The 24,680-nt window shown below is 44.9% G+C and overlaps 1 protein-coding gene across 2 annotated transcripts in view; it reads left to right on the forward strand.

Moving 5' to 3' along the window:
• Positions 1-2,504: 2,504 nt before the first annotated feature.
• The window catches only part of LOC124012091 (voltage-dependent calcium channel gamma-7 subunit-like), a 32,434-nt gene continuing 10,258 nt past the window's right edge, over positions 2,505-24,680 (forward strand). Inside the window, exons 1-4 of one of the 2 annotated variants that reach the window (XM_046325492.1) lie at positions 2,505-2,636; positions 5,218-5,392; positions 9,861-10,056; positions 24,399-24,488. In XM_046325492.1, the coding sequence (XP_046181448.1) occupies positions 9,867-10,056; positions 24,399-24,488 (280 nt within the window). In that variant the 5' untranslated portion in view covers positions 2,505-2,636; positions 5,218-5,392; positions 9,861-9,866. The remainder of the gene's footprint in view (positions 2,637-5,217; positions 5,393-9,860; positions 10,057-24,398; positions 24,489-24,680) is intronic. The other variant, XM_046325493.1, reaches the window with a different exon arrangement.

Genomic DNA, 24,680 nt, shown 5'->3' on the forward strand with positions numbered 1-24,680 from the left:
GCATCTAAAAATAGACTGAAAAAAAATAGAGAAAGGAGGAGGGAGGGGGGACCAAAAATAAATACAAAAGGGGAAGGAAGAGGGAGGGATGATGAACGATTAAAAGAATATGTCCTCTTAGTGTTGTTGGTGTTCTATGAGCTGGCTTGGGGTGTTTGGGTCAATGAGGCCCACTTGCCCCTCTCTCAAGGGGGCTGTATTCAAATGAAGGCTTCTTTTTGACATATTTCAGAAACATATGGAGTTTTTTTCTGGTTTTTGAATCCTATTTTGTCATCTCAGATTTTCTGTTTTTTTTCCCCTCCAAGTGCTTGATGATTCTACTAGCCTGGTCCAAGATCTGTTTGTGCTGTTTTGCCAACTCCTTTGGTCATTGTCACCTTAGGAGTTGGGATGAGAGCACAAAACAGTTCTGTGACCAAGCAAGTTCTGCAGTTCCCAATCGCCTTGTTCTAATGCATTGGTGCCATAGCAGTAAACAGTTATACTCAAGTACAGCAAACAGGGAGTTACCCATTTTTATAAACTGGGTGGTTCGAGCCCAGAATGCTGATTGGCTGAAAGCTGTGAAAGCTGAAAGCTGTATATCAGACCATATACCACAGGTATGACAAAACATGTATTCTTACTGTTCTAATTACGTTTGTAACCAGTTTATAATAACAATAAGGCACCTCATGGGTTTGTGGTATATGGCCAATAAGAACAGCCCTTAACCGTGGTACATTGGCCATATACCACACATCCCCTGGCCTCATTGCGTAAATATAAGCCACAGAGAACCTGGAAATAGCTAACGGCTAACTACTCATGCAACTCAATGAAAACTTGACTAAATGTCAAAGAGCATCAGATCGGACCAATGATTGACAGCTATGGTGATAGCATCCGTAGGGTTGAAAGGTCTAATTTCCCCCATCAATAAAATAATCTCTGTTCTACTTTGTGACCTTTCGGTCTATTATGCAGGACAGGCGGTACAGTCGGTCCTGTGTGTGGTTGTGTGTGGCTTGGAAAGGGATAGAGTCCAATGCTAAGCACACACCTCTGTGACTCACAGCCATTCCCATCAGTCTGTTAAGGTTATTGTGGCTACTCTGGCATGAATGGGCGCATGCAAGCATGAACACACACACACACACACACACACACACACACACACACACACACACACACACACACACACACACACACACACACACACACACACACACACACACACACACACACACACACACACACACACACACACACACACACACACACACACACACACACACACACACACACACACACACACACACCATGGCGATTTATACATCTGGATGACCACGAAGTCAGGTATGCCCAGTGTGTGTGTGCGGCTGTGCAGTTGGCTGTAGGCATAGAAGCAGAGCGGTGTACGTCATGTGGTGGAGCAGCAGGCTGAACTGAGCTACTACTGCCAATCCCTCCTCCCCTTCCCTTATACAACTTCAGCTCCCTCTGCAAGCTAGCGCAGCTCACTCGCTTGCCATTTTAAGCATGCATCAAATATACACTGAAGAAAAATATAAAGGCAACATGGAAAGTGTTTGTTCCATGTTTCATGAGCTGAAATAAAAGAGCCCAGAACAACAAGCTTGTTTCTCTCAGATTTAATGCACACATTTGTTTGAATCCCTGTTATGTTGGCATTTCTCCTTCGCCAAGATCATCCATCCACCTGACAGGTGTGGCATACCAAGAATGTGATTTTATAGGTATTTATTTATTTATATAGACATTCTTAGATCAGCTGTTATCTCAAAGTGCTGTACAGAAACCCAGCCTAAAACCCCAAACAGCAAGCAATGCAGGTGTAGAAGTACCTGCATGGCATGATCATTACACAGGTGCACCTTGTGCTGGGGACAATAAAAGGCCACTCTAAAATGTGCAGTTTTGTCACACAATGCCACAGATGACTCAATGCTCTCTGTTTCAATTCAAATGATACATTAATTGGATGAACCAATGCAATGTTTCCAATTAGCACTTGTGTTGTTGCGCGAGACTGGTAGAATAACCACTGTCCTCATTACCCTCTCCATACCACGTTGAATGCAATGTGTGTGTACGTGTTGCTAGTTGCGTGCGGGCTCGTGCTTGCGTGAGTGCGATAGCCAACCCAACTGCGTGTCCCTGCCTGCTTCTGTGTCGTAGGATTTTGGCTGTCTCCTTGCAAAAGTAGCACGTCTTCCGCTCGCAACTCTCCGCGGTCTTTCTGTCCCTCGATCTGTGTGGCGCTTTCCCCCGCGCTTCAATGCTTCTTCTGCGCGTTCCTCGGTGTAGCCCATTCAACCTATTCTCCGCAGTGCTGAAATAGAGAGTGAGTGAAAGGAGGGTTGCAAAAGAGAGAGAGAGAGAGAGAGAGAGAGAGAGAGAGAGAGAGAGAGAGAGAGAGAGAGAGAGAGAGAGAGAGAGGAGCAAGGGGGCGATACGGGGAAACGCACGAGAAAGAGTCAGAGAGAGAGAGAGAGAGAGGGAGAGAAAGAGAGAGAGAGCGGGAGAGAGAGGGGGGGGGGGGTGCAAAAGGAAAATTGCACAATCCGTCAAAGCTCCCTAGCGCGCGGATCTTTCGACGGCTGCACCATTAATTTGGACGGTCGGAAAGAGTGAGTAGTGCCTGTTGCTTATATGTCATCATTACGCTATACAAATGACCATTCGTTTCATAAACCGTCTTGAAAAATGTCTCATCATACATCATCATTGTTTTCATTTTGGGTTATAGCATTTCACACGTTTCATGATGATGTCCGTCTGTCAGTGTGTTGTGGGCTACAGTCAGTCTGTCTGTAACATTTGCGGCATCTATTTAGTCTAGCTGAATACACACAAGAAATGCATGCGACTGACATTTGGTTTTGAAAAATCTGGGAAAAAAAGTCAACCATTCTATAATATAGTGCCTTCGGTCTCTCTCTCGCTCTCTCTCTCTCTCGCTCCCCGCAAGATGTGCGTGTGGCAGGCTCTGAGAATGTTACCTTCGTGAATATTTCCTTCCCGTGACATTTCTTGATGATTAGAATCATTTTCGTGTCGCTTTTGCCACTGGTGAGCGTTGTTCACTGCAGTGCAACAGCGCACTGTAGTGTGTGGTGAAGCTCTGTGTGGAAGTGTGAAGGGAATGGGAATCACGACAATGTTGGTATGTAGTTGGTATGGGAGACTAAAAGTAATGCCTGTTACTTGGTGAAACCTGGGGGGAAGGTGATGGTATATGATGTGTGCTGCAGTAGCCTAGTTGTTCTGTATCTGGGTCCATGTGCATGTTTAAAATTGTGTGTGTGTGTGATTGGGGGGGGGGGGGGGGGCAGGAGGAAAGAGATGGAGAGGAGGAGTAGAGCTAGAGAGGGGGGGTGTGGCTCTGGGTGTCCAATTTAAATGCTCAGATAGGTTATCCCTGTCTCCATCAGTCAGTTTTAATAGCTTTCAATGCCTCTGCATATAATGCTAAAGAAAACAGACATGTCTGTTTATAGAGCCTGGATGTATTTGTGAATGGTGGTTGATGCCCGTAACTGTAAGAATGGTTGGCGCTTGTACAGGCATGTGTAGGTTCAGTCAGAGCTCTTGGATGCTCCTACATTTTTGGGGGGCCAAGGTCTTTCACTAGACATGTCCCCCCCCCCCCCAGACATGTCTCCTCCCCGCCCCTCTCTCCATCACTCTCTCCCTACAGTTTATCTTCTTCCCTCATTGAGCACATTTGATGTTCGTTATCTCTGTATCATTCATGGATTCCAATGTACTGCACTCTGTACATCCATACAATGTACTGCACTCTGTACATTCATACAATGTACTGCACTCTGTACATTCATACAATGTACTGCACTCTGTACATCCTTACAATGTACTGCACTCTGTACATTCATACAATGTACTGCACTCTGTACATCCATACAATGTACTGCACTCTGTACATCCATACAATGTACTGCACTTTGTACATTCATACAATGTACTGCACTCTGTACATTCATACAATGTACTGCACTCTGTACATTCATACAATGTACTGCACTCTGTACATCCTTACAATGTACTGCACTCTGTACATTCATACAATGTACTTCACTCTGTACATCCATACAATGTACTGCACTCTGTACATCCATACAATGTACTGCACTTTGTACATTCATACAATGTACTGCACTCTGTACATCCATACAATGTACTGCACTCTGTACATTCATACAATGTACTGCACTCTGTACATCCATACAATGTACTGCACTCTGTACATTCATACAATGTACTGCACTCTGTACATCCATACAATGTACTGCACTCTGTACATTCATACAATGTACTGCACTCTGTACATCCTTACAATGTACTACACTCTGTACATCCATACAATGTACTGCACTCTGTACATTCATACAATGTACTACACTCTGTACATCCATACAATGTACTGCACTCTGTACATCCTTACAATGTACTGCACTCTGTACATCCTTACAATGTACTGCACTCTGTACATCCATACAATGTACTGCACTCTGTACATCCATACAATGTACTGCACTCTGTACATTCATACAATGTACTGCACTCTGTACATTCATACAATGTACTGCACTCTGTACATCCATACAATCTACTGCACTCTGTACATCCATACAATGTACTACACTCTGTACATTCATACAATGTACTGCACTCTGTACATCCATACAATGTACTGCACTCTGTACATCCATACAATGTACTGCACTCTGTACATCCATACAATGTACTGCACTCTGTACATCCATACAATGTACTGCACTCTGTACATCCATACGATGTACTACACTCTGTACATCCATACAATGTACTACACTCTGTACATCCATACAATGTACTACACTCTGTACATCCATACAATGTACTGCACTCTGTACATCCATACAATGTACTACACTCTGTACATTCATACAATGTACTGCACTCTGTACATTCATATAATGTATTACACTCTGTACATTCATACAATGTACTACACTCTGTACATTCATACAATGTACTGCACTCTGTACATTCATACAATGTACTACACTCTGTACATTCATACAATGTACTGCACTCTGTACATTCATACAATGTACTGCACTCTGTACATCCATACAATGTACTGCACTCTGTACATTACTGTGTTTTTCATGTGCTTTCTCCTGTGCATGGTTTTTCTCACTCAAGAAGCTGATGTCAGACCTACTTTCCTGTCCCTGCTTTAAATACTGCATTCTTCATGCCAGTTGGCTGAGCCTGCTGACAGTGGAACATATTGCCGCCTCAACAGAAAACGACACCCTTCCTGAGCCTTCATTGGCCGCTTAGCTGGGAATATCAACTGTGGGGCTGGTCAGAAAGAGTGAGTAGTGGGTGTTGGGAGTTGTAGTTTCTGTACCACTCAGCAGTTGTCTTTGTCCACTTGACCCACGATCGCTCCAAATTGCCTTACCCATCCATCCCTTCTTCTTTCCATCATACCAATGCTGCTCTAGGGAGACAACGGCACAATGAAGCACTCTGACTCTCCGTAGTATTCCAAGTATTTCTCCCTATTGGATTCTATAAACTGCCGTGTGTCCTTGAAAGTCGCTGTATCGGCCACATTTCATTGAGAGAAGCCTAGTCCCATTGGACTGTACCTACACGCATGTCATCACACACTCAATAGAATTACGAGACCTGTCATAACACGCTATGACGGTTCATGTCAAGCTATATCATTTTGTCATGACACGTGGGGACGTTTTCAACACCAATGTTGTCATGCAGGCTGACATTGGATTCGCCACTAATGTCCCATCAATGACATGTTAAGATAATGGGTCATGCTATTCGTATGACAGCCCTATATGCTGCATTGCTGCAGGGCACAATACCTCAAGTAAAGTGCCTATTCCCAGACTCCATTTCTCACTGGTGGAAGGTCTCAATTATTCAAAAATATTAATATTATTACATACTTATTAACACCTGTATGCTAATGACCCAACATTACTACCTTAATGAATAAACCTATCTAATTAATGAAGTGTGACGTTTGTTATTTAAGCTAAAAAAAAGAAAATAATCTGACCCAGTACAGTAGTGTGCTTGGACCCATACATGAGACTATAGGCTAATAGTGTCCTTGGTTTTACGCTATCTAGTTTTTTGGTATTTCAGCACCTCACTCGTGGACAGCTCCACACTCTAACCATGACCTCAAACATATTCCCCCTTAGCCAGTCTCTCTCTCTCTCTCTCTCTCTCTCTCTCTCTCTCTCTCTCTCTCTCTCTCTCTCTCTCTCTCTCTCTCTCTCTCTCTCTCTCTTAGTTTTAAGCGTTCTATTATTCTGTTATTTCAGCACCATACTAGTGGACAGATCCACACTCTCACTGACCTCAAACATTTTTCCTTTGAAGCTCCTCTCTATTTCTCTCTCTCTCTCTCCAAACTCTCCCTCTACTGATCCCTCCTTTTATTTATCTCTTCATGGATTCCCTCCCCCATCCATGCTATAACATAAGCCACCATTCACATTCAAGTGGCATTCCGTACATTTGCTCCCAGAGACCTAAGCTCTCCCAGTCCCAACACAAAGTGGTGGAGTCTAGAGCTGGGACGATAGACTAAAAATAATCGACACTGACCGCACCCATCACTTTACGCAGGCTTTTTGCTGATCAATATGATAAGTAGCCTATACTAGAGAAATGTGAAGTTTTGACAAGAAATAAGTTTGCTAATATTGGTAATTTATAATGGGACAATTGATTTGACCAACCATCAAACTAGCAGTAGTAGTTTAAAGGATCATAAAAAAACTGTGGTGCAAATTCATGTTATAAACTTATCATTCTATTTCTCGTTATCACATCAATTCAGGCAATTCATTGCAATATAGATGAATGTCCAAATTGCCTAGCTGTAATGGGTGCAGCATGGGAATTGTGGTTTATTCTGTAGGCTTTAACTACAAAGGGAATCTCATCCACCCCAATGCCCTATCTTAGAGAAACATAGGTATCTTCATGTTACTGAAGTCCAGAGTGTTTCAAGGGAATGAAGAATCAAGGGAATTGTTCTTTCTCGTCTCTTTCCTCGCTTCAAAATGTGAGAACCCAAAATGAATGATCCATGAGGGATTGACCCGGTCCACGATCCATGCCTCTTACTCTTCGTAAGGCCAGATGGTATCTATTACCCTTTCCACACATCATGCCGACCCCAACCAAACTGCAGGCTTGGATATTTTATTTTTTACCTTGCCCTTTTCAGAACGGTTCCAACAACTATGTATACTGTGCATTCCATAAGTATTCAGACCCCTTGTCTTTTTCCCCATTTTGTTACGTTATAGCCATATTATAAAATATCTTAAATTAATGTTTTCCTCATAAATCTACACACAATACCCCATAATGACAAAGTGAAAACCAGTTCTTAGATTTTTTTTGCAAATTTATTGAAAATAAAAAACAGAAAAACCTTATTTACATAACTATTCAGACCCTTTGCTATGAGACTCGAAATTGAGCTCCGGTGCATCCTGTTTCCATTGATCATCCTTGAGATGTTTCAACAACTTGATTGGAGTCCACCTGTGGTAAATTCAATTGATAGGACATGATTTGGAAAGGCACACACCTGTCTATATAAGGTCCCACAGTTGACAATGTATGTCAGAGCAAAAATCAAGCCTTGATGTTGAAGGAATTGTCTGTAAAACACAGAGATAGGATTGTGTTGAGGCACTGATCTGGGGAAGGGTACCAAAACATTTCTTAAATGGAAGAAGTTTGGAATCCCCAAGACTCTTCCTAGAGCTGGCCGCCCGGCCAAAGAGCTGGCCGCCCGTCTGGAGGAAACCTGGCAGCATCCCTAAGATGAAGCATACTGGTAGCAGCATCATGCTGTGGGGATTTTTTTCAGCGGCAGGGACTGGGGAGACTTGTCAGGATCAAGGGAAAGATGAACAGAGCAAAGTACAGAGAGATCATTGATGAAAACCTGCTCCAGAGCACCCAGGACCTTAGATTGGGGTGAAGGTTCACCTTCCAACAGTAACAATGACCCTAAGCACACAGCCAAGACAACGCAGGAGTGGCTTTGGAAAACAAATCTCTGAATGTCCTTGAGTGGCCCAGCTAGAGCACAGACTTGAACCTGATCGAACATCTCTGGAGAGACCTGAAAATAGATGTGCAGTGACGCTCCCCATCCAACCTGACAGAGCTTGAGAGGATCTGCAAAGTAGAATGGAAGAAACTCCCCAAATACAAGTGTGCCAAGCTTGTAGCGTCATACCCAGGAAGACTTGAGGCTGTAATCGCTGCCAAAGGTACTTCAACAAAGTATTGGGTAAAAGGTCTGAATACTTATGTAAATGTGATATTTCAGTTTTGAATTTGTCATTAATGTCCTTAAAATGTATAAAAACCTGTTTTTGTTCCGTCATTATGCACTGTAGGTTGGTTTGGCTTGGTTCGGTTGCTCAGTAGTGTGAAGGACATTTTACTGCAAATTGTCATAGTATCTGTTTGAGAATGGTGTTTTCCCTCTCTCTGGCTGCCGTGTCTAGCACTCACAGTCAACACTGTTTATAAAGAAGCCTCTTCTCAGCTCCCATCCAAATTCGATGGCGTGCCTCATCTTCACATTCTGTTTGACCTTGCAGACACAAATACACAACTCCCGAGCACAACAGATGCTAACGGTTTCACCTCCTTACCACCATCATCGGTCGCCTTGAGGGAATCTTGTGAGGGAATCTTGACACGTACACAGTCCTCCTTTTACCCTTGGTCACTGTCCTCTTGAGTTGACAATGTTTATTCAACGGATTTCTGAAGGTCTGGGTAGACTCTATTCACGCGAGGGAGACAGGATGGGGGGGGGGTGGCTGCTTCTTACCATATCAAATATTTGTAACTGGTGAGTCATCATGAGTGAGAAAAATCCATTGTGACACTCGTGAATGTGCAGTGCATCTCAAATCGGTGATGAGGTCATTGGTTTTTTCGGGCACCACAGTTGCTCTCCTCCTCTCCACTTTTCCTCGTGCAGGTTTTCTCTTTTTCTTTCTTCTCGCCAGTGAAACGGTTTGAGTGGGTAAAGCCACACTGTCATCAGTGGAGGAGCCTCACCTGTAATTTGCAGCACGCTGCTCTGTGGCGGTGCGGTCGTTCCCATTCACTGGCATAGCGGGCTGTGCGGTCCTGTGTTGCATTTTTACCACTGCTTATGCTACCTATAGCCTACCCGCTGCACACAGACGTCAACTCGACGTCTATTCCGTGTTGGTTCAACGTCATTTCGTCGGAATGGTGTGGAAACAACGTCGATTCAACCCGTGTGTGCCCAGGGGGGTAGTTAAACCAGACTGACTGCAACATTCAGCTTGGTTTAACCAGGTTAGTATGTACAGGATATGTACCAGTAGTCACCGCTATGTATCCAAAGACACTGGCAGATAATCCTCCACTTTCCTCTGTCTGTTTCTCTTTTAAGATGAGTTGAAGACAGAAAACTGTTCTTTGGCTAATTATCTTCAATGAAACGTGAAGCAATGTCATAAAAGGGATCATTCAGTCACGTGGAGAAGCTTTCTCTTCCTCTAAAACTAACCAAGTGATAAAACTAACCAAGTGGTTCCTCTACTGTAAATTGGTCTCTGTTCAGTTATTCTGATGAGAAAACCCACCAGGGGAGAGGCCATCTCCATTTCAACCAGGCTTTCCCATTCATCTGCCGAATTAGCTGCACTGAAATCGACTCGACCCCGAACCTCACCTGTCCTCTCACCTCCCTCTCTCTTCTTTCTTATCCTCTCTCCTCTCTCCCTCAGACGAGCATGTTCAGCACGCGGGCACTCACGCTCCTGTCCTCTGTGTTTGGGGCTTGCGGCCTGCTCCTGGTGGGCGTGGCTGTGTCCACAGACTATTGGCTGCTGATGGAGGAGGGCGTGGTTCTGCAGCAGAACCAGAGCATGGAGGTCAGGATGGCCCTGCACTCTGGCATGTGGAGGGTCTGCTTCGTGGCAGGTATGCTGGAATAGACACATTTTGTTTATATGTACAGAAACACACATGAACATATTGTACACATAATGCATTGTGGCAGGTTTCACGTGAGGAAAGCGCTACGTATAAACAGTAGTTCATATGTAGAGGCACACAGTACCTTACTGTAATGCTTTGTGGCAGGTTTCACGTGAGGAAAGCGCTACGTATAAACAGTAGTTCATATGTAGAGGCACACAGTACCTTACTGTAATGCTTTGTGGCAGGTTTCACGTGAGGAAAGCGCTACGTATAAACAGTAGTTCATATGTAGAGGCACACAGTACCTTACTGTAATGCTTTGTGGCAGATACTGGAATCAACATAGGCTATATTTCACATTTCGTTCTGTCACACACACACACACACACACACACACACACACACACACACACACACACACACACACACACACACACACACACACACACACACACACACACACACACACACACACACACACACACACACACACACACACACACACACACACACACACACACACACACACGTGTTTTATTGTTACCCCATTGACTTGCGTCAGATCGCATCACTCATACACGGAGCTCATCCCTCAATGGTTGTCACTAGTTACCAAAGCCACAAAGTCAGAATTGGCTATATTGTAAAAATTCTTAAAAAACAAAAATGTTCTTTTTGGTCTTAATTTAGGGTTAGGGTTAAGCATAATGTTAGCAGTGGGGTTAATATACACTGCTAAACCTTTATACCACACCATGTTTTTGCTTTGTCATTATGCGGTATTGTGTGTAGATTGATGAGGGAAAACATTTATTTAATCCATTTTAGAATTAGACTGCAACGTAACAAAATGTGGAAAAATTCAAGGGGTCTGAATAGTTTCCGAATGCACTGTATACTTATATTGTGTATTTAAAGAGTAATACACTGAGTATACAAAGCATCAAGAAACCTGCTCTTTGGAACGTTTTCAACACATTGAGTCAATGTCCCAACCAGTTGAGACTGTTCTGAGGGCAAAAGGGTGTGTAAACTCAATATTAGGAAGGCATTCCTAATGTTTTGTACACTCAGTGTATAATTAAGTGATAAGGCCTGAGAAGACAGTGTTTTGGAGGATATATTGGCACGGGTGCCGTTACACCCGAGACGAAGAATAGTAACTTAGAGCACCCAAACAAAACTCTAATTAAAAACTCTTAAATCAATTGCTATAGTATTATAATGAGGTTTTCTCTAAAGCAGCTCATGGTCACACAGGGATTGAAAAAACGTTGTGAAAAGTGGGCAAAATTAGTAAGAATGAGGCAGGTGTATTTGAGCGTGCATTATCACCTGAGCATTATCACATGAGCATTATCACCCGAGCATTATCACCTGAGCATTATCACCTGAGCATTATCACGGGCTTCAGTGAGCATGGAAGTGAACTGGGTAAGTGAAAGAGCTACTGTACCTCTATGCTAACGTTATCTAGCTATAGAGCTACCGCAGTTAGCTCACGACTTCCATCTAAATAACACTGATAAAACCAACCAAATGTTAACATGTCTGCCAGCTGTTGGTAGCTAACTGCTGGTGCTATCATACTATACATAAACTCAGCAAAAAAAGAAACGTCCCTTTTTCAGGACCCTGTCTGTCAAAGATAATTAGTAAAAATCCAAATAACTTCACAGATCTTCATTGTAAAGGGTTTAAACACTGTTTCCCATGCTTCTTCAATGAACCATAAACAATTCATTAACATGCACCTGTGGAACGGTCGTTAAGACACTAACAGGAGGGGGACCGATTTGGAGGTGGAGGGTCCGTCATGGTCTGGGGCGGTGTGTCACAGCATCGTCAGACAGAGCTTGTTGTCATTGCAGACAATCTCCACGCTGTGCGTTACAGGGAAGACATCCTCCTCCCTCATGTGGTACCCTTCCGGCAGGCTCATCCTGACATGACCCTCCAGCATGACAATGCCACTAGGGCCATTCCCCCCAGAAATGTCTGGGAACTTGCAGTTGCCTTGGTAGAAGAGTAGGGTAACATCTCACAGCAAGAACTGGCAAATCTGGTGCAATCCTTGAGGAGGAGATGCGCTGCAGTACTTAATGCAGCTGGTGGCCACACCACATACTAACTGTTACTTTTGATTTTGACTCCCCCCCTTTGTTCAGGGACACATTCTTCCATTTCTGTTAGTCACATGTCTGTGGAACATGTTCAGTTTATGTCTCAGGTGATGAATTTTGTTATGTGCATACAAATATTTACACATTAAGTTTGCTGAAAATAAACACAGTTGACAGTGAGAAGCCGTTTCATTTTTTTGCAGAAAAAGAGTAGTTTTGGCTACGCCAGAGGTCACTGTTACGGTAGAGAGCCCTATGGCTGGGGCCAAAACGATGTGTGTGGAGGACTTGTCATATGGATCCGCGCGGGTTGATGCAACACCTAAAGTAGAATTTTATTCTGACATCTACATGGACTTGGGCAGTGGTCTCCAAGGCTTTCCTAGTCAATCGCCAAATACTTCAGTAAATAGCCCAACGATAGCCTTGCTTTCCTGTTTTTTATTCGTTTTGCGCTGCTTGCGGTAGCGGCACGTGTTTCGGGTTGCCATGGATTTTTAACCATTTCATTGCGTCTGACGGTACAAACTGCACCTACCCGGCAGGCACTGAGACCAAATGAAGTGCACAGATTGACCTACCGCTGGCCAATCAGATAGCTCCGATCCCAGTGTCTGCAGAAAATACGGTATGTCATTGGTCTGCAGCTTTCACGAGCCCACGGCAAAGTCGATAGTCAACTCTACTGTGTGAGATTTCAAATCTTTAAAAAACATCACTAAAGACTGACAAATACAGCAAAGAGCTGCTGTTTTTATGAGTGAGTTCATGTTTAAGATTATATTCAGCACTGTCAACACTTTATTCAACACATTGCTTACTTATATATATTATAAATGTTAATGCGAATGTAGCGAAATGCTTGTGCTTCGAGTTCGGACCGTGCAGTAATATCTAACAAGTAATCTACCAATTTCACAACAACTACCTTATACACACAATGTAAGGGGACGAATAAGAATATGTACATATAAATATATGGATGAGCGATGGCCATGCGGCATAGGCAAGATGCAGTAGATGGTATTGAATACAGTATATACATATGAGATGAGTAATGTAGGATATGTAAACATTATATAAAGTGGAATTGTTTAAAGTGACTAGTGATACATTTATTACATCCAATTTTTAATTAGAAAAGTGTTTAGAGATTTGCGTCAGTATGTTGGCAGCAGCCACTCAATGTTGGTGAGGGCTGTTTAACAGTCTGATGGCCTTGAGATAGAATCTGTTTTTCAGTCTCTCGGTCCCAGCTTTGATCCACCTGTACTGGCCTCGCCTTCTGGATGATAGCTGTCACGACCGTCTGAAGAAGTAGACCAAGGTGCAGCGTGGTGAGCGTACGTTACTTTTATTTTGTAAATGTCGCCAACAAAACAAGAAACAAAGAAACGACCGTGACGCTTACAAGGGCTATAGTGCCACTAACAAAGACAACTTCCCACAAATACAAAAGGGAAAAAAGCTGCTTAAGTATGATACCCAATCAGAGACAATGATAGACAGCTGTCCCTGATTGAGAACCATACCCGGCCAAAACATAGAAACACAAAAACATAGAAAACAGAACATAGAATGCCCACCCAAATCACACCCTGGCCAAACCAAATAGAGACATAAAAAGGCTCTCTAAGATCAGGGCGTGACATTAGCGGGTTGAACAGGCAGTGGCTCGGGTGGTTGTTGTCCTTGATTAGCTTTTTGGCCTTCTAGTTACATCAGGTGGTGTAGGTGTCCTGGAGGGCAGGTAGTTTACACCCGGTGATGCGTTGTGCAGACCTCACTACCCTCTGGAGCGCCTTACAGTTGTGGGCGGAGCAGTTGCCGTGCCAGGTGGTGATACAGCGCGACAGGATGCTCTCGATTGTGCATCTGTAAAAGTTTGTCAGGGTTTTTCAAACTTGATGATTGAGTTGGAGGCGTGCTTGGCCACGCAGTCCTGGGTGAACAGGGAGTGCTTCAAAAGTGCTTCCAATGCTTCAATAGGTAATCTATGTTTGTTAACTTTCTATTAAAACATATTGTAATGAGATCACTTCTTTCTTTCGGGATATGAAAACCGAGTATGTCTGCTTTACCGTCAGACCGTTGTATTGGTAATGTACATGGTAATGTAAAAGGTGCATTTTTTTTGTGACCCAGAGAGGTTAGAACAAGTATCTAGATCATCTATGAGGATGTGGATGGGATCCAAATTGTGGATTTAAAAGAAAACATGAATCATCAGCGTACAATGGCGCCTTTGTTTATAATCCCTGGATTTCTAGGCCCTTGATATTAGTGTTGGATCTGATTTGAATAGGTAACACTTCGATGGCCCTAATAGGTAGATATGCGATAGTGGACAACATTGTTTTACTCCTCTTGACAGTTTCAAAATGACTGAGAAGTAGCCATTTTTTTTACTATTTTACACCTAAGGTTACTATATATAATGTTAACCCATTGTATAAGAGATTCTCCAATATTGAAATATTCCAGGCATTTAATATACATTCCAGTCATACTTTATCAAAAGCCTTTTCAAAGTCAGCTACCAATACCATAACTGGTTTGATGGATTTTTCATAGTTCTATTGTTTCCAGTACTTGTCTGATATTATAAATGTTTTAGATGGACTGGATCTTTATACAGTATTTACCACTTGGGTCCTGTTTCAGTAATAATGAAATCAGACCTGGTTGAGTATCTGATAATCTACCATTTTTATCCGTACAACAGAGCATAAGTTGCTAAATGAGAGGTGCCGGAACCAAAATTGAGCTCGAGAGGGGGAGTTCTGAGGTACCATCAGCATTGCATGCATATGGTCGCATTTGCGTAGTACCATAGAGCAGTAGAGTCGAGGCACTTACAGAAGTTGCACACATGGGGTCTGGGAAAAATGTGTCTTCTTAGAAATGTATTTCATGCAATTCTACATCATTTGGCAGAATCTCTGGCGGAATCTTTTTTAATACCGCACAAATGATCGAGATGGCAGGCCTCTTTGACACTGACAAACTGACATCAATAAAAACGACCTTGTCTTGAATCTATCAAAGGCCTAGGTGTGTGGAGACATATTGTAGGCTACAATACGAGGAGGACATTTTAGTCCTAAAAATGACAGTTTCACTGATTTACCCAATGATGCGCATCTCACTCGCTGTTGATGGCCGATGCGCGCATGCCAAAAGCCTCGCTCCTTGTTTTACTTTGTATAACAATATCTGGAAGTTGATCAAATCTTTTGGTAGCCTACAGCATAGAGTCTTCTCTTTTCAGCAGTAGCCTATTGCTTTCCAACCGGTGTTTTCCCTTGATTGTATTTGAAATAGTTTTTTCTGCATGCTGTTTGTGTCACGGACAGATTTGCCACACGTTCCCGACTGTAGGCTATTCCTTGTTATTGGGCTACAATCCACAGCTAGGCTATTTTGAAAAGAAGCTATTTATCCTCCGTGGCTAAATTATAGTCCTTCTCGTGGTGTAGTAGGTTATTCTGGATGATTCCATTACTTTCTGAACAGACAGCAGTTATTCTATAACTTTGGCAAATGTACTGTATTTGTCATGTTTGTCATTTATTATCATGTCTTGTCCCTGTGCTCCCCATTCTATTCGTTTCCCTCTGCTGGTCTTATTTGGTTCTTTCCCTCCTTCTATCCCTCTCTCTCCCCCTCCCTCTCTCACTCTCTCGCTCTCTCTTCTCTCTATCGTTCCGTTCCTGCTCCCAGCTGTTCCTATTCCCCTAATCATCATTTAGTCTTCCCACACCTGTTCCCGATCCTTTCCCCTGATTAGAGTCCCTATTTATTCCTTTGTGTTCCGTTCCTGTCCCGTCGGTTCCTTGTTTAGTATTCACCATGCTGTGATTGCGTTTCGCCCTGTCCTGTCGTGTTTTTGCTGTGATTGTGTATCGCCCTGTCCTGTCGTGTTTTTGCCTTCATCAGATGCTGCGTGTGAGCAGGTGTCTCTGTCAACTACGGCCTGCGCCTACCCGAAGCGACCTGCAGTCTGTGGCCGCTTCTCCAGTTATTCCCCTCTACAGACTAGAGGATTTTTGTTATTCCCTGTTTGGACTTAAATAAACTCTGTTTCTGTTAAGTCGCTTTTGGGTCCTCTTTCACCTGCATGACAGAAGGAACCGACCAAGGAATGGACCCAGCGACTTCTGACGCTCGTTACACTGCCGTCGAGATCCAAGGAGCCATGCTCGGCAGACACGAGCAGGAATTGTCTGCTGCTCGCCATGCCGTGGAGAACCTGGCCGCTCAGGTTTCCGACCTCTCTGGACAGTTCCAGAGTCTACGTCTCGTGCCACCTGTTACTTCCTGGCCTGCCGAGCCTCCAGAACCTAGGGTTAATAACCCACCTTGCTACTCCGGGCAGCCCACTGAGTGCCGCTCCTTTCTCACGCAGTGTGAGATTGTGTTCTCTCTCCAACCCAACACATACTCTAGAGAGAGAGCTCGGGTTGCTTACGTCATTTCACTCCTTACTGGCCGGGCTCGAGAATGGGGCACAGCTATCTGGGAGGCAAGGGCTGGTTGCTCTAACAAGTTCCAGAACTTTAAAGAGGAGATGATTCGGGTTTTTGACCGTTCAGTTTTTGGTGGGGAGGCTTCTAGGGCCCTGGCTTCCTTATGCCAAGGTGAACGGTCCATAACGGATTATTCTATTGAGTTTCGCACTCTTGCTGCCTCTAGTGAGTGGAACGAGCCGGCGCTGCTCGCTCGTTTTCTGGAGGGACTCCACGCAGTGGTTAAGGATGAGATTCTCTCCCGGGAGGTTCCTTCAGATGTGGACTCTTTGATTGCTCTCGCCATCCGCATAGAACGACGGGTAGATCTTCGTCACCGGGCTCGTGGAAGAGAGCTCGCATCAACGGTGTTTCCCTGCTCCGCATCGCAACCATCTCCCTCCTCTGGCTTTGAGACTGAGCCCATGCAGCTGGGAGGGATTCGCATCTCGAATAAGGAGAGGGAACGGAGGATCACCAACCGCCTGTGCCTCTATTGCGGAGTTGCTGGACATTTTGTTAATTCATGTCCAGTAAAAGCCAGAGCTCATCTGTAAGCGGAGGGCTACAGGTGAGCGCAACTACTCAAGTCTCTCCATCAAAGTCCTGTACTACTTTGTCGGTCCACCTACGCTGGACCGGTTCGGGTGCTACATGTAGTGCCTTGATAGACTCTGGGGCTGAGGGTTGTTTCATGGACGAAGCATGGGTTCGGAAACATGACATTCCTTTCAGAGAGTTAGAGAAGCCTACGCCCATGTTCGCCTTAGATGGTAGTCATCTTCCCAGTATCAGATTTGAGACACTACCTTTAACCCTCACAGTATCTGGTAACCACAGTGAGACTATTTCTTTTTTGATTTTCCGTTCACCGTTTACACCTGTTGTTTTGGGTCATCCCTGGCTAGTATGTCATAATCCTTCTATTAATTGGTCTAGTAATTCTATCCTATCCTGGAACGTTTCTTGTCATGTGAAGTGTTTAATGTCTGCCATCCCTCCCGTTTCTTCTGTCCCTACTTCTCAGGAGGAACCTGGCGATTTGACAGGAGTGCCGGAGGAATATCATGATCTGCGCACGGTCTTCAGTCGGTCCCGAGCCAACTCCCTTCCTCCTCACCGGTCGTATGATTGTAGTATTGATCTCCTTCCGGGGACCACTCCTCCTCGAGGTAGACTATACTCTCTGTCGGCTCCCGAACGTAAGGCTCTCGAGGATTATTTGTCTGTGTCTCTTGACGCCGGTACCATAGTGCCTTCTTCTTCTCCGGCCGGGGCGGGGTTCTTTTTGTTAAGAAGAAGGACGGTACTCTGCGCCCCTGCGTGGATTATCGAGGGCTGAATGACATAACGGTTAAGAATCGTTATCCGCTTCCCCTTATGTCATCAGCCTTCGAGATTCTGCAGGGAGCCAGGTGCTTTACTAAGTTGGACCTTCGTAACGCTTACCATCTCGTGCGCATCAGAGAGGGGGACGAGTGGAAAACGGCGTTTAACACTCCGTTAGGGCATTTTGAGTACCGGGTTCTGCCGTTCGGTCTCGCCAATGCGCCAGCTGTTTTTCAGGCATTAGTTAATGATGTTCTGAGAGACATGCTGAACATTTTTGTTTTTGTCTATCTTGACGATATCCTGATTTTTTCTCCGTCACTCGAGATTCATGTTCAGCACGTTCGACGTGTTCTACAGCGCCTTTTAGAGAATTGTCTCTACGTAAAGGCTGAGAAGTGCTCTTTTCATGTCTCCTCCGTTACTTTTCTCGGTTCCGTTATTTCCGCTGAAGGCATTCAGATGGATTCCGCTAAGGTCCAAGCTGTCAGTGATTGGCCCGTTCCAAGGTCACGTGTCGAGTTGCAGCGCTTTTTAGGTTTCGCTAATTTCTATCGGCGTTTCATTCGTAATTTCGGTCAAGTTGCTGCCCCTCTCACAGCTCTTACTTCTGTCAAGACGTGTTTTAAGTGGTCCGGTTCCGCCCAGGGAGCTTTTGATCTTCTAAAGGAACGTTTTACGTCCGCTCCTATCCTCGTTACTCCTGACGTCACTAGACAATTCATTGTCGAGGTTGACGCTTCAGAGGTAGGCGTGGGAGCCATTCTATCCCAGCGCTTCCAGTCTGACGATAAGGTTCATCCTTGCGCTTATTTTTCTCATCGCCTGTCGCCATCTGAGCGCAACTATGATGTGGGTAACCGTGAACTGCTCGCCATCCGCTTAGCCCTAGGCGAATGGCGACAGTGGTTGGAGGGGGCGACCGTTCCTTTGTCGTTTGGACAGACCATAAGAACCTTGAGTACATCCGTTCTGCCAAACGACTTAATGCCCGTCAAGCTCGTTGGGCGTTGTTTTTCGCTCGTTTCGAGTTTGTGATTTCTTACCGTCCGGGTAGCAAGAACACCAAGCCTGATGCCTTATCCCGTCTGTTTAGTTCTTCTGTGGCTTCTACTGATCCCGAGGGGATTCTTCCTTATGGGCGTGTTGTCGGGTTAACAGTCTGGGGAATTGAAAGACAGGTTAAGCAAGCACTCACGCACACTGCGTCGCCGCGCGCTTGTCCTAGTAACCTCCTTTTCGTTCCTGTTTCCACTCGTCTGGCTGTTCTTCAGTGGGCTCACTCTGCCAAGTTAGCTGGTCATCCCGGTGTTCGAGGCACTCTTGCGTCTATTCGCCAGCGCTTTTGGTGGCCGACTCAGGAGCGTGACACGCGCCGTTTCGTGGCTGCTTGTTCGGACTGCGCGCAGACTAAGTCGGGTAACTCTCCTCCTGCCGGTCGTCTCAGACCGCTCCCCATTCCTTCTCGACCATGGTCTCACATTGCCTTAGACTTCATTACCGGTCTGCCTTTGTCTGCGGGGAAGACTGTGATTCTGACGGTTGTCGATAGGTTCTCTAAGGCGGCACATTTCATTCCCCTCGCTAAACTTCCTTCCGCTAAGGAGACGGCACAAATCATTATTGAGAATGTATTCAGAATTCATGGCCTCCCGTTAGACGCCGTTTCAGACAGAGGCCCGCAATTCACGTCACAGTTTTGGAGGGAGTTCTGTCGTTTGATTGGTGCGTCCGTCAGTCTCTCTTCCGGGTTTCATCCCCAGTCTAACGGTCAAGCAGAGAGGGCCAATCAGACGATTGGTCGCATACTACGCAGCCTTTCTTTCAGAAACCCTGCGTCTTGGGCAGAACAGCTCCCCTGGGCAGAATACGCTCACAATTCGCTTCCTTCGTCTGCTACCGGGTTATCTCCGTTTCAGAGTAGTCTGGGTTACCAGCCTCCTCTGTTCTCATCCCAGCTTGCCGAGTCCAGCGTTCCCTCCGCTCAAGCGTTTGTCCAACGTTGTGAGCGCACCTGGAGGAGGGTGAGGTCTGCACTTTGCCGTTACAGGGCACAGACGGTGAGAGCCGCCAATAAACGCAGGATTAAGAGTCCAAGGTATTGTTGCGGCCAGAGAGTGTGGCTTTCCACTCGCAACCTTCCTCTTACGACAGCTTCTCGTAAGTTGACTCCGCGGTTCATTGGTCCGTTCCGTGTCTCCCAGGTCGTCAATCCTGTCGCTGTGCGACTGCTTCTTCCGCGACATCTTCGTCGCGTCCATCCTGTCTTCCATGTCTCCTGTGTTAAGCCCTTTCTTCGCACCCCCGTTCGTCTTCCCTCCCCCTCCCGTCCTTGTCGAGAGCGCACCTATTTACAAGGTACATAAGATCATGGACATGCGTTCTCGGGGACGGGGTCACCAATACTTAGTGGATTGGGAGGGTTACGGTCCTGAGGAGAGGAGTTGGGTTCCGTCTCGGGACGTGCTGGACCGTTCACTCATCGATGATTTCCTCCGTTGCCGCCAGGATTCCTCCTCGAGTGCGCCAGGAGGCGCTCGGTGAGTGGGGGGTACTGTCATGTTTGTCATTTATTATCATGTCTTGTCCCTGTGCTCCCCATTCTATTCGTTTCCCTCTGCTGGTCTTATTTGGTTCTTTCCCTCCTTCTATCCCTCTCTCTCCCCCTCCCTCTCTCACTCTCTCGCTCTCTCTTCTCTCTATCGTTCCGTTCCTGCTCCCAGCTGTTCCTATTCCCCTAATCATCATTTAGTCTTCCCACACCTGTTCCCGATCCTTTCCCCTGATTAGAGTCCCTATTTATTCCTTTGTGTTCCGTTCCTGTCCCGTCGGTTCCTTGTTTAGTATTCACCATGCTGTGATTGCGTTTCGCCCTGTCCTGTCGTGTTTTTGCTGTGATTGTGTATCGCCCTGTCCTGTCGTGTTTTTTGCCTTCATCAGATGCTGCGTGTGAGCAGGTGTCTCTGTCAACTACGGCCTGCGCCTACCCGAAGCGACCTGCAGTCTGTGGCCGCTTCTCCAGTTATTCCCCTCTACAGACTAGAGGATTTTTGTTATTCCCTGTTTGGACTTAAATAAACTCTGTTTCTGTTAAGTCGCTTTTGGGTCCTCTTTCACCTGCATGACAGTATTTCAATTTATTAGGGGTGCTGCAGGTCCTTGATTCTAGGAAATAAAGGGTGGTGTCAACGCTGGAGGATGAGAGACACAGGCTCATGTCTATCAGGGCAGAGAGGGAGAGATCATAGAAAGTGAATCTCATTTTAGTTATGTAAGAGGTACAGGCACGCTTCTATAACACAATCACAGCCACGCGCTGGTCTCACACATAGGCCTACAGTAGGTTACAATGCCTGTGCAGAAATCTACTTTTTAACATTACGTTTTTTTTGTGTGGGGGCAGGAGAATTAATGAAGAGGCAACTTGAATGAACTTTGATTTTTACATGACAAAAAGTGACAATTATTTTTCATGCCACAAGAGTTGCCGGATCCGACCAAATAGCTTCTTGAACAAAACAGTCCAAAACGGAGAAGTGCCAGGATCCGGCTCAAATGAAGCACTAATTGAATACTTTTATAAGCCATAAAACGCCCTCTCCCTGTCCACTCGCGATACAACGTGTATTGATTGACTTGCGTTGTTATTGTTAGCGGCTTGTGTCTATTTAATATCGATGAGTATTTCACGTTCTCCGGTCAGACGAGTAACAACATGAATTGGTGCATGTGTCAGAAATAATGAAGTGCGACTCGAGTTTTTGCCATCAGCTCGAAGACGGTGCCCCATTTTCAGTCAATCAGCAGCACTCAGTGGAGTTCTCTGCTGCTGTTTCTCTCTCTCTCTCTCTCTCTCTCTCTCTCTCTCTCTCTCTCTCTCTCTCTCTCTCTCTCTCTCTCTCTCTCTCTCTCTCTCTTCTTTACAAGTGTGATCATATATATATAAATGGTCTGAGAAGAACATTTTGTACTTACTAAGTTAGCAAATACAGCTAGCTAGTTTAGCCTACTCAAACACTCTGCTCAAACCAAGGGATGCTATGTTAGCTAGCTGGCTCTGACTATCCAACACAACACTGGAACTTTTCCAAATCAAGGTAAGCTTTTGGTTTTACTAATTCAATGCCACCTTGGCCTGCCGGTGTAAGTGCTAAACTGCTTACTGACTGTACACTGTAACTGTAACGTTAGTGCATGATTGTAACGTGTTATTTCTATTAGGTATGTTGACAATGATGTTACTTTAGCTAATATGGTGAAAATTATGTAGGCTGTGAGTAGGGGTTATGATATGGTTTGGCTTGGAAATGTTTTTTTTTGCCTGGTCACATACAGCTGATGTGTTGTGTGTTGAATCCCACAAGCGAAGAGAAAAGGTGAGAGGAGTAGAGCGCGTAAATGCCAGAAGTAATACAACGTGGCTGCTATGAAAGTGAACTGTGTTACGTGTGATCATGGGCAATTCTGTTGAAAAATGTTTCTTAAACGCAAACTCTTGTTGCAACTGTTAAATTAATAATTACACCCAAATTAAGCAAGATGCAGTCTAGAGTAGCGGTATTGAATGTGTCAACAAAGCATCCTTCACTCATACTGCCAAACATACCCTCGTAAAACTGACCATCATACCGATCCTCGACTTCGGTGATGTCATCTATAAAATATCCTCCAACACTCTACTCAACAAACTGTATGCAGTCTATCACAGTGCAATCCGTTTTGTCACCAAAGCACCATACACTACCCACCATTTCGACCTGTACGCTCTCGTTGGTTGGCCCTCGCTTCATACTCGTCGCCAAACCCACTGGCTACAGGTTATCTACAAGTCTCTGCTAGGTAAAGCCCCACTTTATCTCAGTTCACTGGTCACCATAGCACCACCCACTCGTAGCATGCGCTCCAGCAGGTATATCTCACTGGTCACCCCCAAAGCCAATTCCTTCTTTGGTCGTCTTTCCTTCCAGTTCTCTGCTGCCCATGACTGGAACGAATTGCAAAAATCTCTGAAGCTGGAGACTCACATCTCCCTCACTAGCTTTAAGCACCAGGTGTCGGAGCATTTTACAGATCACTGCACCTGTACTTAGCCTATCTGTAAATAGCCCATCTATCTACCTATCTCATCCCCATACTGGTATTTATTTATTTTGCTCCATTGCACCCCAGTATCTCTACCTGCATATTCATCTTCTGCCGATCTACCATTCCAGTGTTTAATTGCTATATTGTAATTACTTCGCCACCATGGCCTATTTATTTCCTTAACTTACCTCATTTGCACCCACTGTATATAGACTTTTTGTTTTCTTTTGTTCTACTGTATTATTGACTGTATGTTTTGTTTATTCCATGTGTAACTCTGTGTTGTTATATGTGTCGAATTGCTACGCTTTATCTTAGCCAGGTCGCAGTTGCAAACGAGAACTTGTTCTCAACTAGCCTACCTGGTTAAATGAAGGTGAAATAAAAAAAATAAAATTAAAATTAAACTGTAGACCTGTCCATTTATCAATGCCTGTTGCCTCAAATTTTTCTCTAGACTCGTGTGCACCTACATTGTAAACTTTCATTCATAGGCTAGATTGTAGCAACCTCATGATGGGTAGAGGGAAATCTATCATGTAGTAGTAGTATCATGTAGTAGCCTAAACCTATCACCGTTACACTGAACTGGGTGAGTGGAATATGAATGACAGTCATCCAATATGCTCTAATATAAATAAGGCCATGCTCATGAAAAACAAAAATTGTCCTCCCGCATCTTAAATGGCACCGGCCGCCACTGGACATAATGCATGTAGTGACATAATGCTAATGGCGTAATGGTCGGGGTTAGTGGTCCCAGCGTGTAGTTACTGCAGTCCGACGATACATTTTATTCGACAGATCAGTGCTGGCGGAATCGACGCGCTATCTGACGTAAGACGATGATTGTTACCCATGACTCAGAGGCATCAGTCTGCTAAAGTTGAAAGGAACGCTTAAGGAAGAATGTACACACACACACACACACACACACACACACACACACACACACACACACACACACACACACACACACACACACACACACACACACACACACACACACACACACACACACACACACACACACACACACACACACACACACACACACACACACACACACACACACACAGCTCCTTTAGCCAAAGTTATACTGGTGGCCTTCCAGCAGAATGGCGTTGTTTGCGCTGGTGCCTGGTACACAAGGTGGAATGTGGCTTTCCTCGCCGACTGTCCACCTCTGTGCCACTCTGATTAGGTGTCCCGCCCCCTGTCCAAATTCCAGGTTAACGACTTACTCCCTATTCCACCCCAAGTGTTTCTTCTGCTCATCTGTCTCTGTCTCTCTCAGGACCTGAAAAGGGGAGATGTGTAGCATCGGAATACTTCACCACTGAAGCTGAGATAGACATCGTGACCGAAAACACTGCAAATATACTAAGTGAGTGACAACAGCGAGAAACGTGCAGGAAAATAACCCCTGCATGTCATTGTGTCATTGCTTTATGCACCTTATGGCTCTATCCAGGAAACATGGTGAGGCAAAATGGTTCCCAACCTCACTCATTTAAAACCTGTGTTGAACACTGCTGAAGATCCCCGTTCTTTATTTATCAACTATTTAAGTGATTCA

Source organism: Oncorhynchus gorbuscha, linkage group LG24 (genome assembly GCF_021184085.1).
Source record: "Oncorhynchus gorbuscha isolate QuinsamMale2020 ecotype Even-year linkage group LG24, OgorEven_v1.0, whole genome shotgun sequence".
Lineage (NCBI taxonomy): Eukaryota > Metazoa > Chordata > Actinopteri > Salmoniformes > Salmonidae > Oncorhynchus > Oncorhynchus gorbuscha.